General features: G+C 39.4%; 1 protein-coding gene across 1 annotated transcript in view; it reads left to right on the top strand.

The window, feature by feature from the left end:
• The window catches only part of bcas3 (BCAS3 microtubule associated cell migration factor), a 281126-nt gene that overhangs the window by 24515 nt on the left and 241638 nt on the right, over positions 1-14973 (top strand). The window contains exons 8-12 of the mRNA XM_026367844.1: positions 4286-4393; positions 4485-4561; positions 8051-8127; positions 8791-8874; positions 12719-12889. Coding sequence (XP_026223629.1) covers positions 4286-4393; positions 4485-4561; positions 8051-8127; positions 8791-8874; positions 12719-12889 — 517 coding nt within the window. The remainder of the gene's footprint in view (positions 1-4285; positions 4394-4484; positions 4562-8050; positions 8128-8790; positions 8875-12718; positions 12890-14973) is intronic.

Below are 14973 nucleotides of genomic sequence, written 5' to 3'. Positions count from 1 at the left end.
GTGACTCATACACTCACTGCGGGTTTAGCTTATTTGTCAGTCATCAAGCTGGTTGACATTGTTACAGCAATTATTTCATCTTGCATCTCTGGGTGTGTGTTCCTGCCTTTGTCCGAAAGGAAAAATTAATTATGTGTCAAAATACTGCCGCTGATGTTTACTAACTTCTAACAGCATGGTGATGGCTTTTATCATTGGATGATGTCTTGAGTCTTGCTTGGAATTGTGCCTTTAATGCATCTAAAGTAGTTGATCCTTTGACAGCTGCAAACGCAGTTTAGGTGGAATCTAAATGCTTGTGACGAACTGCTATTTGCTGCAACTTCAGTTACATAGAATAATTACCAGCGTAGAATTTTATAACAAGCCTTTTGAATGACATGCTCATAGTCAGACTGGTTGTTCCGATAACAAGTAAAACAAGTGATTGAAAGTGAAATGGGTCTCAAACACATCAGTCCGCTACATCGTTAAATACACCTGTGCATTTTAATGCTGTATTTTTGCTTAGACTCAAGAAACAACTTAAAGGCCAGAAAACAGTCTGAGGAGTATAATGACACAAAGATTTTGATGCTTATAAGCCATAGCAAACACTGAATAAATAAACAAAGACATAATAACATCATGGAATCAAGGCTGGAAGAAGTGAGAGTGAAAGGAAAGAAAATAAAAAAGCTGGAAGGGCAAGGTGGTTATTCTGTCACCGGATCTATTAAGTGTTTCCCTGACTGGAACACTTGCGCTGCATTCGGAATGACAAAACCTTTGTGTGGAAAATGCTTGTTCACTTCAGTGACACTTAGAAATTGGATCGACAGCAGAGGCATCTCACAAATTGCATGGTCAATCAGCAAAAAGTTGAACGTGATGCCTTATGTAACATATAAAAAATGCAATACTTTCGTGGTATAGTATAGTCTAGTGTGCTTTGTCCTTAAGATGAAGGTACACAGCTTATTCAGGTCCTGAGGTGTTACTCCTGTGTAGCGGCTATTTGGTTTCTTCAATGTACAGCTCAGAGCATTAATCAACACCCCATTACTCAACAGAGGTGGAGGACTTAGACACAACCTGTCTTCTATTTATCATGCTGCCTTATCATCTATCCCCAAAAAGATCAGGCCCAATTCACACCTGCACCAAATTGGACACTCTTAACAACCCATTTTAGGTTTTAAGAGGGGTTGGCAGAGGTGTGACTATTACATCCTTCACATGCTCCCCTTCCATTGTTTCACCTAATGAGCTTATTCAGGCCAAGGGGTGGAGTGAAACCAAACCTGGAGTACAAATGTGTGGGCTCCAACAAACTATCTTCAGACTGAAGAAGCTACAGGACAAAGTCTGGGTAATCTCTGTGGCTGAATAACTCAGATGTTTTTGCTCTCACACACAGCTCACATGGGCAAAGTCTGGAGATGTTCAGGGTAGTCGTTGCATGTGTGTAAGCAGCTTTTGTCCCCTTACTGGCTGTGACTCACTGAGACTGGTAAAAACAGAGCAGAGGTGTCACATTTTTCCCTTTCCTTATGTTTGTAAGGGTTTCCAGGAGCATGACAATATGTGGTCAGTTTAAGATGTCTTTGCTACTCCATTGTATATTAATACCACCTGGTGGTTTTAAAGACAGGGGTCAGCATGGCACTCTGACTGGTCAACAGCTATGTAGCCCCATGTTCGTTTAGCTGCATTGCTCTTTTGATCATGAGTACATTTTTCCCCATGCTGACCTCTGTAAACCACAACATTAAAACCACCAGGTGGATTTATTGTTATGGCAGGATTGGTGTTTATTATAAAATGGCCAATTTTTCTTCAGTGCGTGCTATATTAAGTGTGGGTGTCAAAAGTTTTGAATAGGAGGCATATAACTTTTTCACTGTAGTGAAGAAGAGAGTCAACAGTAAGGACTGGGACAGAACAGGACAGAGCTTGACACAGCAGAGTTGGTTAGTGAATCAGGGAGTGCTGTAGGAATATTCTACATAGCTGACATCATCTCTGTCTTGCAGTGGATGAAAGTCTGTCATCTGAATAATGTCCCTCTTTAACTTTATGGCTATCTGCTGTTTAAAGTTTTTTCTTATGGTGTGGGGTGCTCGCTCAGCAAGAAGAAGATTTTCTCATTGATCAAGTTGGTATATCAGCCTGAAGGTATTTTCCAACTTAGCCTTCTATATACGTATGCTGTATAATAAATACTAAATAAATACTACAGCTGTACAGCTGTCTTTGTTCACTTACAATGCAATGGCCCTTTTTTAATGAAGACATCCATCTAAAGCACATGTGGAGCCATTGTTTTTACAGCTGACACCTAGCATACTTTGACCGTCACTGTAACTTTTTATGGTCCAGCCAAACTGATAAAGCATAGAACTAAGTTCAGTATGCAAGCATACTAAATAAACTGTTGAAAATAGTCACATGGCCTTAGAAACAAAACTAGCGCCACATTTTCATCCCTGCATCCTCAGCAAACGTGGAATGATAGGCCACCTACAGACATAGAGCAGAAGGTTGCTAGTAGCTTTCTTTGCAGAAAGAGAGAAGGGGCACAGGGGACGTGGGGGTGCTGGTGGTGGGAGAGTCTTGCCTGATTAAGATTTATGTCTAAATTTTCCTTTGCCTGCTGCCTGATGTTGGATAAGTTCCCTCACATGTCCTTCTTCTTTGCTGTGTTGATAGAAAGGCCTCTGGTAAATGTGTTGCATGACAAAGCATTTCCCCTTTTGCCCTTCATTTTCCTCCCTTTTCAGTGTGTGTGGACCCTCAGAAGGGGTTGGCCAATGAGACATAGTGGAAACAAACGCTGTATGAATTGTTCACGGAGCTGACAAGAGAAACAGTTTAGGCATAGTCAAAGCTAAATGTGGCTTAATGTGCAGTTCATTGGCAAGAGGTTTGATGTCCTCTTCCTAAATATCATTAAAACACTCTAATAATCTGGGACATATCAAAATGCTGACAGTAACACTGTAGTGAACATTTTAACATATTAACTGCCAAATTCAGTGTATGAAAGCATTTTTTACAAACCTATTCTGTAAAAGATTAAACAAATGTTACACTTAGAAGCTCTGAAATGCAGTCTTACTCAACCATATTATTTTTTTTTTTACTTTAGTATCTTCAGTTTAAAAAATGTTACCTACCTTAAACACACAAGGCATGATTATCTGGACATTTTGTGTATATAAAAACAAATCAACATGACTAGCAGAGATGGCAAATTGTCAGTTAGTTTTTAATATTTAATTTTGAGCTTTTAGAAATATAACAATAAAAAAATTAGGCACATACATACAGACAAAAAAGAAAAACATAACACACAAATGGGCTTCTAAAGGCCAGCCATTACAATAGCAAAGATGGAGTTTAACAAAGTGGAAAGTAGAAAGTTAGAATGTAGCAGTCAACATCATGATTGGGTCTCAGATAATTCTAAACACCACATCGTCACAAATTTGTTTTGCAAGTTGTGTTACTTAAGCTGAATCTGTTCCATTTTGTTGTAGCACACATTTAATTGAGCATATCTCAGAACTTAAAGTTGAACAGTATTATTTTCTTTTCTGCAACAATACCTGTCATAAGAGCCCGCTTTACATGGGAAGGAAGTGGCCTTGTCCTGTCAGAATAGCCATTTATTAGTGAGAATAAGGTTGAATGTTCATTTGAAATAGTTTGGAATACCAAATATACTGGTCCAAAAATCATCATACTGGGCAATACTGGGCAGTGCCAAAACAGAATGTGATAGTGATCCTATAGCTGTATCACACCTTTCACATATGGGAGACTGACTGAAATATGGTACTAAGTCCGACCTTGGAGTAATGTTGCCTACGAATGAATCAGTTTCCCGTGTTTTATTTTATAGATACACACATTTATAGGATTGTGTATTGGTGAAAAGAACAGCTTTGTTTTACTTTTTGTGAACTGCTGACAATATTTCTTCTAAATTCCAAATAAAACTATTGTTATTTAAAAGATACATTTAAAGGAAATGACAATGTACAACATGAAAATGACAGGAGTGTTTGCAGAATTTAAATAATTTATTTACCCAACTCTATAACAGGTAACTGTATACCCTTCTGCAAGAAGTCAAACAGGATTCAGGCAATCACCTAATCCAAAGAAAATTTTGATGTGTTGGTTTAGGACTTCTACAGACACTGTGACACTGACACGGTGTTGAGTTGCTGTCTGAACCAACAATGAATTTCATCAGTAATAATTTGAGGATTGTATGCTGTTGTCATTTTGTTTTCAGGACAAGCCCTCCCTACTGTTGCGCTGACCTTTATTCTCTACGAACAGGGGAAATGGTCAAATCAATCCAGTTCAAGACACCTATCTTTGATCTTCACTGCAACAAACAGTATGTTGTAGCAACTGATCTAAAGTTATATTTTAGGATTCACTGCATATTTATTTTCTCTGTGTTAATGAATTGCTTTTTCCTCCTCCAGTATTCTTGTTGTAAGCCTTCAAGAGAAGATTGCAGCATTTGACAGTTGCACCTTCACCAAGAAGTTCTTTGTTACAAGTAAGGATTTCAAACACATGATTTTTAATCACTTGACTTAAGGAGTTGGATATTTTGATTGTCTGAAATGCTGTGCCAAACCCCCGATGTCATGTGCGTCAATGTAACACCAACACTGGCAAAACATGACACAGAGGCCTGTGGGCATACCAAAAGCCAAACAAACGCAAAGCAGTTCACTGAATATAATCCAACCAGCCACTAAAGCCTGCTGTAGTGCTTTATCACTAAACTGCTTTTATCAAAATATGACGTGAGGCCCTTCATTTGAAGATCAACACAGGAAGAACTATTTACAACACAGCACTTGCATCCTCCTGGCTCTACCTGCTGTGTATGCTCAAGGAAGCTGCAAAAGAAAGGCCAAACTGTATTACAAGGCCGTTGCTGTCCACTTAAGTCATTGACTGGAGTAAACTGACCTTACTGGCTGGCTTTAATGCGTCTCCTCTTTGTCTGCCTGCCTTCCCTATCAGTGTCTGGACCACAGGAAACCAAACATGCTCAATAGTTATTAATCGTTTCTGAATGCTTGGGCCTCCTCCTCATAATGTTGTTTGGTCTGTGTAGGCAGTAAAAGCAGTAAACAAAGGTTCCTACAATGTGGGCAGCTCTGCTTTCAATGAGCCATTCTGCAGTTGGATGTCCACTTGTTCTTCAGGAATGTGGCGTTGGAGATGTCATGTATTTATGAGCACTTAGCAATTGTCTCCCAAGGTTAGGTTCTTGCTTGAACAGAATCTGAATCTGAATCCCTTTTATTAGTAAAGTATGCAAATATACAAAAAGACAAGGAAAGAATAAAGAATAAAACTGAACAAATGGTAAACAATTCAGGTTTTGTGTACTGTGAGCTGGCACACATTCACCAGCAGCAGACATTGTGTGATCATACTTTTCATGTTTGACAATGAATTGTTCTGCTGTCCACCACTGTCACCAGCATTGTTCTGCTGGTGACAGGATTGGCTGTCCACCACTGGAGTTCTGCATGCTGCTGCTGCAGATGATGGACTAGTGTTGCTCCATAGAAAATTGCAATTGTCATAATCCTATAGGGGGGAATGCAGTATGGATGGTAAATTGCATAAGTAGTTCTTTTTACAAGTTTAGATTCTGCATATAATATCTGGTTTGGTCACATTTGGGTGACAATTTCTTATGGACAGAATTATCTTCACAATTTACAGTGGCAGAATATAATGTAACTGCTACTTCTCTTTTGCTGCTTTTCATTATATGCTTCCCCTTTTATGCCAGAGAAGCAACAATTTAACATTTACTGTTAATATCACTTATCACCGCTTTCTGCTTCCCTGCTTCCCTGCTTTTCACTTAAAAACTCAAGTACATGGTTGTTTCTCTGAATTATGCTTATGCAGAACAACTTCCAATGTCTGATCCTACAATTTGTTGGCTAATAATATTGTTAGTCCTATCTTTGCCCTACATCTTTTTGATGGCCTTGAATTTGGAGCAGGATATAACTCCTGCTGTTTCTTATCTTTAAACCTGCAGTTCACTTGAGCTCCTTGCAGGGCTGTGTTCATGCAGACAGACCACATGTTTGTCTTGGTCTTGTTAATGTGGGAGATTGATTTTCTAATAGCAACTACTCTAAACAACTACTCTTGTTTTTAACCTTTTGAAAACAGGGCACATAAACCTTGGGCACAGTCAATACAACAATTTGGAATTTCTTGAAAAAGATTAAAAAAACACTGGTGTAGTGAGAAAAATACACAGAATTGTTCAGCCAGGGAAAAGAGCTGATGGAAGAAGCATTGTTAGAGGCATATCACAAGATGCAAACGTGGGAGAAGAAAGGATTTGCTCATGATCCAAACCATACAATCTCATCCGTCAATCATGGTGAAAGTAGGGTCATGACTTGGGCTGCATGACTGCTTATGGAACAAGCTCTCAAATCTTTATTGTTGATACAACCTATATTGGTAGCACTTGGATAAATTCAGATTTTAAAGGTTAGTTTACAGAGAAATGCTTAAAAAGTAACTGGGAGGAGCTTCATCATACAGCCAAACAGTGATTACAACCCTGGGACTTAATCAGATGGAAAAGGGGGAAGTTTTAGACTGGCCAAGTCAATAGTCAGACCTTAACCCAACTCAACATGCATTTTACCCGTGGAGAAGGAGACTTAAGGGAGAAAACCATCAAAACAAACAACAACTTTTATATGTTCCAAAATTTTTGCTTGCTCTACATGTGGGTCATTTGATACAGAAGGTCTTAAATTCAGCCTTTAAAACTGGTTTAAAACTGATTAGTGTAGTGGGAAGATCACCTCCTTCTATGTGGGAGACTGAGGTTCGAATCCCACCTGTGGCCTACCTCCAGTAGGGTTCCTTGGGCAAGACCCCCTTACGCTTACCCTGCCTACTCTTGTAAGTCGCTTTAGATAAAAGCATCTGCCAAATGGCTAAATGTAAATGTGTCGTCCCCCGCCACTCAGCTCCCTGATGTCAAACACATGCTCATCACCTGGGTGCCCCCAAGCCTTCAAAAAGGCTTCTCTGCTGCTACCAACAGCCCTTGTGGCTTACTTCAAGGACCCAACACAGCACACTACATTACTGTCTGCCTCCACCTCATCTGCTCCCAGAGCACTAAATTATTGTCAGCAAGCCTTTTTCCCAACACCATGCACTCACATTACCTCTGTGTATATGTGTTGTGTGAGAGATAAGGTCCAATATTTTTGAAGACAGTGTGTGTTATTTTGATGCTGCTTTATTTACCTGTGGTCGACTTTCCTTGCCTGGATCTGTATGCATACATTATATATTTATGATGAATCAGTCATTTTGCAAGTGGATTTACATGCACTTTTGTCTGTTTTGGCCTCATTCTGTTATGCAGGAAGAGTAACAGACTCCCTTCTAGTTGAAATTCTGTTTCTGTAGTGTGTTAGTCATTGTATGCACTATTGTGTCTTGCTGTTATTTAACTCCACATCTGTTTGAGCAGGGAGGGAAATTGTTATAAATGTCCAAGACATTTGTGTTTTTGAATAGAGTGTTTTGTGTTCCATTGGTTGCTATCTTTATTTCTGCTGACAGCAGCTGAGTAACACACTGTGTATGTGTGTCAGTGTTTGCATGTTTGTTTTTATGTGTGTCCCCAAAGGGATATATTGTGCTGGTCAATCAGCAGAGGAGTCATCCTCAATTTATCGGGTACCACAGTCTCCATTAGGTCATACTGTGCAAACATGCACATGTATCAATTCAGACACGTCACCCTCATTAGACTCCCATTTATCTTCCCCAACAAGAGACTCTCCACAAACACATTAATGGTTTAAGATAGTTACAGACACTCTCCAGGGAGGAGGCACATGAAAATACTAGATTTGTCTTTTTTGCATAGCAAACGTTTGGTCATTGGTTATTAAGCTAAACATTTAACTCTATTGACATGATCATTGGTGTCCCCGTTGGTCAGGCTGTGTTTTTGTCTTTTCAGGCTGCTATCCCTGCACAGGCCCAAGCCTCAATCCAATAGCTCTGGGAAGCCGCTGGCTAGCCTATGCTGAGAACAAGGTAGTCTACGCACACGCACACGCACACTCACACACACACACTCACGTACACACACTCATCTGTTGTAGAAGTGCCTTATCAGAATAGCAACATATTTACAGTACAAATATGCATTTTTATCTATTTTCTGCCTCTTTAATCTGTCTGGATAAACAACTCATTCCAAGAAGAGCCCACTAAAGATGATAACATTTTGAAAATGAACAGATGCACAGAAGTATTCTGTTCTCTTCTGTTTAATGGGATTGTTAAGTATTTACAAAAACCAGAATGTTCTGTTGCACACAGTGCAATACATTTAAAACGTAATAGTGTTTTGTGCTGGCACACTCAAGTAATTGACAGATGGGGCCACTGTTTGTGTGACCGCCTAAGGATTTCCAGAAATGACAAAATCTAGTTTTGTGAACACTAAGAGTAATACTGGGACAAAACCATCCAAGTAATATTGTATTTGAAATTAAATCAGTACAGATTGCTTGTTGGATTGTGCAGCGCTTTTTTGAAAGCAAAACCAATTTCCTCTAGAAAGTGAACAGGGGAGTGTTTTGGATGTCCAAAATTCAAGTTAATTGCCTAATTTTTCTTTTCCTTCATACATCTTCTGTATGGTCTACATTGTACAGTATGTTGTTTATTTATTTGTAAATATTTGTGTCGCAGTTAATAAGATGTCACCAGTCTCGTGGAGGAGCTTGTGGTGACAATGCACAGTCCTATACAGCTACAGTGATCAATGCTGCCAAAGTAAGTGTTGATACATTTTTATGTATTTTTTAAAAGTATGCAAACCCTTTGGAATTGGTTTTCTGGTTTTCTGCATTCATTTGTCAAAAAATGTGATCTGATCTTCATCTTCAGTCAAAGAATTAACAAATATAATGTGCCTATAATAATAACACAAAAGAAAATTCTGATCTTATATGTCCTTATTGAGAACAACCATTAAAAACCTCATAGTGCTAGTGGAAAAAGTATGTGATTGTCATTGTCAAAAAAACACTTAAACTTTTTGAACTTACTCCGCACAAGAAGAATACACTTATGTGAGCCATTTCTCACCAAAAGGAGCTTTCAGAGGATCTGTGATCAAGAATTGTTGATTTACAGCTGGAAAGTGTTAAAAAGTGATTTTAAAGACTTTAGAAATTTACCAATCTACAGTTAGGCAAACAACCTACAAGTGGAGACAATTTGGGACTGTGGCTACAGTAAAAATGACCCTAAGAGCACAACAAACACCCATCAGTGAGGCAAAAAAACAACTCAGAGTGACAGCTAAATATTTGAAGGCATCATTGGAACTGGCTAACATCCATTTTCATGAGTCCACAGTACGTAAAACATTGGAGAAGCAGGAAGCTGCTGATTACTAAAAAGAACATTGTTAAATGCCTGACGTTTATGGAAGATTACATTAACACTCCACAGCAGTATTTGCAAAATGTTTTGTGGACTGATGAAACTAAGATTGAACTATTTGGAAAGAACACACAGCACTACATCTGGCATATAAAGATTATAAAACATCATCTCAGTAGTATGTAAGTATGGTGGAGGAAACATGATGATTTGGGCCTACTTTGCTGCATCAAGGCCTGGCCAGCTTGCAGTGATTGAGGGGAAAAGTAATTCTCAAGTTTATCTAAAAAATCTTCAGGATAATGTGAGAATGTCTGTACTTCAACTGAGACTCTAGAAGCTGGGTGATGCAACAGGACAATGAACAAAAACCCTAGAGCATGTCCAAAACAAATCCGCCATTTGGTGTCAAATGGAGCCAGGTCAGAGCACAGACCTCAACCCAATAGAGATGCTATGGAACGACTTTAAGAGAGCCATACACATGAGACGTCCAAATAATATGACAGTATATGAATATTTTTCTTGCCACTGCATATGGTGTAAATAGAAAAAAAGACAGTTATATTTATGCTGTGTTACCACATAGATATCTAGGGCTTTAAGTTGAAATTGTAAGTGTACACTGCAGCAGGAAACAAAAAAACTGCAGAATGTGACATTTCTGTCATTTTGTTATTTTGAAGATATCTAAAGGACTTCTCATTCTTGTGGGAAAAAGTAGATGAATAGGAGGTGAATATGTTACTGCAGCATATTATCACATTATAAAATAAAATAAATTCCATTTCTACATGTAAAGCATCTGTACATTTACTCAGTGTAGGGAGGTCTTGCCTAAGGACCCCTACTGGAGGTAGGAAGTATTTTTGTTTAACACTGTGTACTATTTATATCATTTATACTGGTTGTACAGTTATAGTAAGTAGGCCTAGAAGTCCATTCACCAGTGGTTAGAGCAGGGGTGTCCAATCGTGCTCCTTGAGGGCCACATTTCTGCTTGTTTTCCAACCATCCCTACACCTACAGCTTTTGATTGGCTGAACACATCTGATCCAGGTAATTAGCAGTGGAGAGAACAAACTAACTGAAATACTACTGCTTAGAGCAGTATTCAAGCCATTTAATAGATGCATTGAGCTAAGCCAAAATGCTTCAGAATTGTAGATGTGTTCTAAGTGAAAGGGGAGGCTCTTCCAGGTAGCATTTTCAGTTTTGTTTACCATACCAATACTAAAGCATGGTTAAGCCCTCAACTAGAAGCGTTTCATTTCACAAAAACGACAATCCCTCCTTTTGCTAATAGTTGTGGGTGGAACTCACCCACTTAGGAATTTATGTTATCCACTTGGAAAGACTTTGATTATGAGGATTATGTGACTGAAATTATTTGTTTTACAGTAAGAAGGTCTGCTGAACTGAGTAAGGTCACATATTGCACCAAACATCCTGTACAGAACAATTAGTGAAGATTAGAGATACATTAATTATGTGTGTGTGTTCAGGAACACTGAAATTGATCCTGACTCTGGTTTACTGTTATTTTAGAAGTTGGAAAATGGGTTGACATATTCAGTCCATGTTTGTCTATCTGTTGGTGTAAATGTCCTCTGGTCTGTCTCAAGACATTGCTCAGCCCATATTACAGTATTTTGAACTCTGCTTACACCATCTGTGAATTTGCTGACATTAGATCCACCTGGCCTGCCTGGGTGACTAGAGACACTTCATCAACCTGTACCCCCACTGCAATCTGTTTTTATCCAATGGTCTTGTTTTTCTCATCTCCATAGGGGAGTGAGTCTAAGATAGCTCACTAACAGCCAACATTGTCCTTTGATACCAGGTGAAATTAATTCCTGGTGTGATTTAGCCTGGTTCTAGTCTATTTCTTCGTTCAGTCTCAGAGGGGAAAGTCTAATCGATTTACAAAGAACAAGTGTATCCCTTTCCCTGTACTTAATGAGTGCTAACAGCTAGTGTGAGTGGAGTCTCATTAGTGGACTAATAATGGTATACATCAAAAAGGACACTGTCACTAACAGGTTAGCGGTATGGTAAGGGGTAGACAGTGTTGGGGGGTGGTATTGATATGTAGACAGGCAGTCTGCTTGCCCTCCTCTCCTCATTTAGGGCCATATATCTCAATTTGGATGACAAGGTATCTCCTTCTGGCTTGTGGCGCGACACGCTGGCTTTTAGTGCTGACGTTCAGAGACATGGAAACAAAAAAGGGAGGGGGTGTGGGGGGTGGCATTAAAACGTAATGGCTTTTGTTTACAAGAAAGATAAAAGAGAGTGCAACAGCTCCGACCAACTGGACTGCTTGTTCCAAGTCTTCATCATATTAAATTTGTTGCCTGTCACTCCTTGGGTGTATGACTGAGAAAGACCTTTCACATAAATTAGGTTGTAATTTGTTTAGATGGCGACATCAGGCCATAGCTCTGTGCCTATGTAAATGCCCATGTGCTATTCAGACATGACCCCACCCCCCACACCCCCTCAGACAAATCAATAGCCCCTGTTTGGACTACCACTAAGATCTCCACAACTGCAGTGATTAGAAAACACATTAGTGTTGATCAATTAGGAGCCAAACGCCTCACTTAATAATTGATGGCTCTTTTGGCATTTTACACACACACACACACACACACACACACACACAAATGCAGGCATGCGAATGCACACATAGGCAGCAGACACTGTTAGTGTGTTTGGCCAAGTGGCAAAGAGAGACAACGGGTGATCCTCAGACCCAACAAATGCAAGGCGCCACGCTGTATTGACAGGGCCGCCTAGTCTGAATGCCTGATTAGGCTCTCTGGGGCCCCTTTGGTGCTCACACACACACGCACAGGCACACAGTCACAAGCATTGGACTCCATTAGGCAAAGACAGTGTAGTAGGTGAGATAGACTTCACTTAAGCAGCACTATCCATTTCCCTCAATCGAGCCACAGAGGTGTGTTTGAGCCAGACACCCTGGCTGGGCCTTAAGCGGACACAGAGGAGCCTCATACACACATACATGGGTGTCTCCTCTGACTATAGCCTTACGACTCTTCAACACTACACGTTATCAAAAGGCATCAAGTGTAAATGCTGCACACACAGACACTGCTCAGCTTCATAGCTAGCAAAGGTTTTAACCTACAGTAAACAGTAAACTACAGTCATATAATACATTAGTTTTAATTTTAAAAATGTATCTTTGTTCTTCCAGACTTTAAAGACAGGCCTAACAATGGTGGGTAAGGTTGTCACCCAGCTTGCAGGCACCCTGCCAGCAGGCACTCCAGACGAAGAGGGCTCGCCTCACAACGCAAGCCGGCGTTGCCCCCACAACCCGGGTGTGGTCACCATTATTGATGCACAAAGTGTTGGTGAAGGACAGGTCTGTATCAACTGCTTTAGCTTTTTCTGTATTTGTTTTGTTTATATATAAATTATGGCATTTCATTTCAGGTGTGATAATGCATTGTCACATTAGCCATTACTTTGCAGTTTTAGTTCCACCCTTCCAACAAGTTTGATGACCAGCTTCTGACCCGATATACATTGGGTATACTGTTGCCTGTATGGACTACAAAATTATGCATTTGCATTTGACTGAAGTATGGAAAAAGGTTGTTGTGTGTTCTGAAAAACATACTGAAACATCTCAAGTATGGCTTCCACAACATCATGTGCATGAAACAAACCTAGACAGACTTAGAGAGTGTTAAAATTGTCAAGACACTTTGAAGGACCATTCGGGTAAAGTAAGATTCTTGACCTGTCTTCCACATTCAAGTGATATTAGTTCTGAACTTTAGCACAGCATCATTAGAACACAACCCTTTTACCCATCACTCTTTTAACACCTCCATTCCATAAAAAAACGACATCACTGTCATCAGCATTTACATCAGAACACTATATTTTAGTTCATACTTTGTTTTTTATATATAACTACAAGATTTCACATGTAATTGTAATTAAATTAAATTAAATTAATACCTTGTCAGTACCCTTGGGAAAATTCTTGTGGACACGTAGCTGCATTTTAGGCGCTATAGATTCGGGGTTCAGTGTCTTGTCCAGGGACACTTCAACATGTAGACGACTGCCCTACCAACTGCTCCCCTATTGCAATAATAGCAATAATGTATTTGCATAATTAAATTATAATGATTTAATTTATAATTTGTAGGCCTCAGGGAAATGCTATTAATATGCAACTTCAGGTGGAATAGCGCACGATGGATGTTGGTGTCACGATTTTGGTTTCAGTTTCAATTCCCTTAAGCCCTTAAAATTTGTTTCCTAATGACCTTGCTTGTTTTATTAGGCTAGCCTTGTTACAAAAACTTGCAAATTCCCCCAACATGCAGTGCATAACACATACACACACATACATCAAAGATTAAATTAATACTTGTTGCTTAGTAAAGCTTTTTAGCCACAGTCTTGAGAGACACCCTGTAAACTCTTGGGCTGTATGGGGTGTAACCTCACTTGTAGCTCTAGGCTGATCAAGTGCACCATCTGTCACATAACTTCCTGACACATTTTTATGGGTGATTTGGAGGCTAGTAAGAAGTATGTCCCTAGACATACAGTACTGAGCACAGGTTTTAGGCACCGAAAATTAAGTAGGTAAAATAATTTGCAAGTAAACAGAGGTGTTCCTGTTACATGACAATTTAAATGTCTAAAGGGCCAGTGGTGGACTAATGCTTAGGGAAACAAGCTTGTGACAAGAATATCACACTGATAAGGACCTCATCAATGAGGTTTGTGCATGAAAGATTTTTTTTTCAACATTTTTGTTGTGTTTTCCCACACCTGTCCCTTCACAAGGCTCATATATTATTATTATTGTGGTCAGCTTTTTTTTTTTTTACAAATTGAAATAGAAATGTAAAATTAATTATTATATTTTATATTAATTTTTAAATTATTTAAATTAATTAAGTGGTATAGTCTATAAGACAAAGTTTGGTAATTTGCATGTATCTTCTTGAATCACAATATTCTACAAAAAAAAAAACACGATTAGACCATTTTGAATCTTGCCAGTTGTCTACACAATTTTCAGTACTAAAGAAACGTTAAAAGCTTTTATCCCCTTCTCATTGGGCAACTATAAACCATGATTAATCACACTGAAGCTGCTGTCACATTTCTAATGAGGGGTGTTAGCATACATAGTACAGTTTGTCAGTGATGTAGTCACCCCTCACACTCTCTCACACAGTGACTGACTGTAGCTGCCCTGTAGCCAGTGCATTGTCTTATAAGCTAGACCTAAGCCTTCAGAAGCAGGCCTGCACTCTGTCACCAGCTGACACAATGTAACCTTACACTGGCCATAAACACTGACTAAAGCAGGAAGGCAGGCAGAGAGGGGAAAGCTACGAGTGGAGGAGAAGTGCAGGGTGAAGGCTGAAGTGGATAGAGGGGGAAGCATTAGAGAACAAATTAAGATGGGGACAT

The sequence above is a fragment of the Anabas testudineus genome, chromosome 13, assembly GCF_900324465.2.
Source record: "Anabas testudineus chromosome 13, fAnaTes1.2, whole genome shotgun sequence".
In the NCBI taxonomy this organism is placed as follows: domain Eukaryota; kingdom Metazoa; phylum Chordata; class Actinopteri; order Anabantiformes; family Anabantidae; genus Anabas; species Anabas testudineus.
The sequence above is the reverse complement of the archived record's forward strand: the minus strand, read 5'-3'. Positions and strand labels throughout refer to the sequence as shown.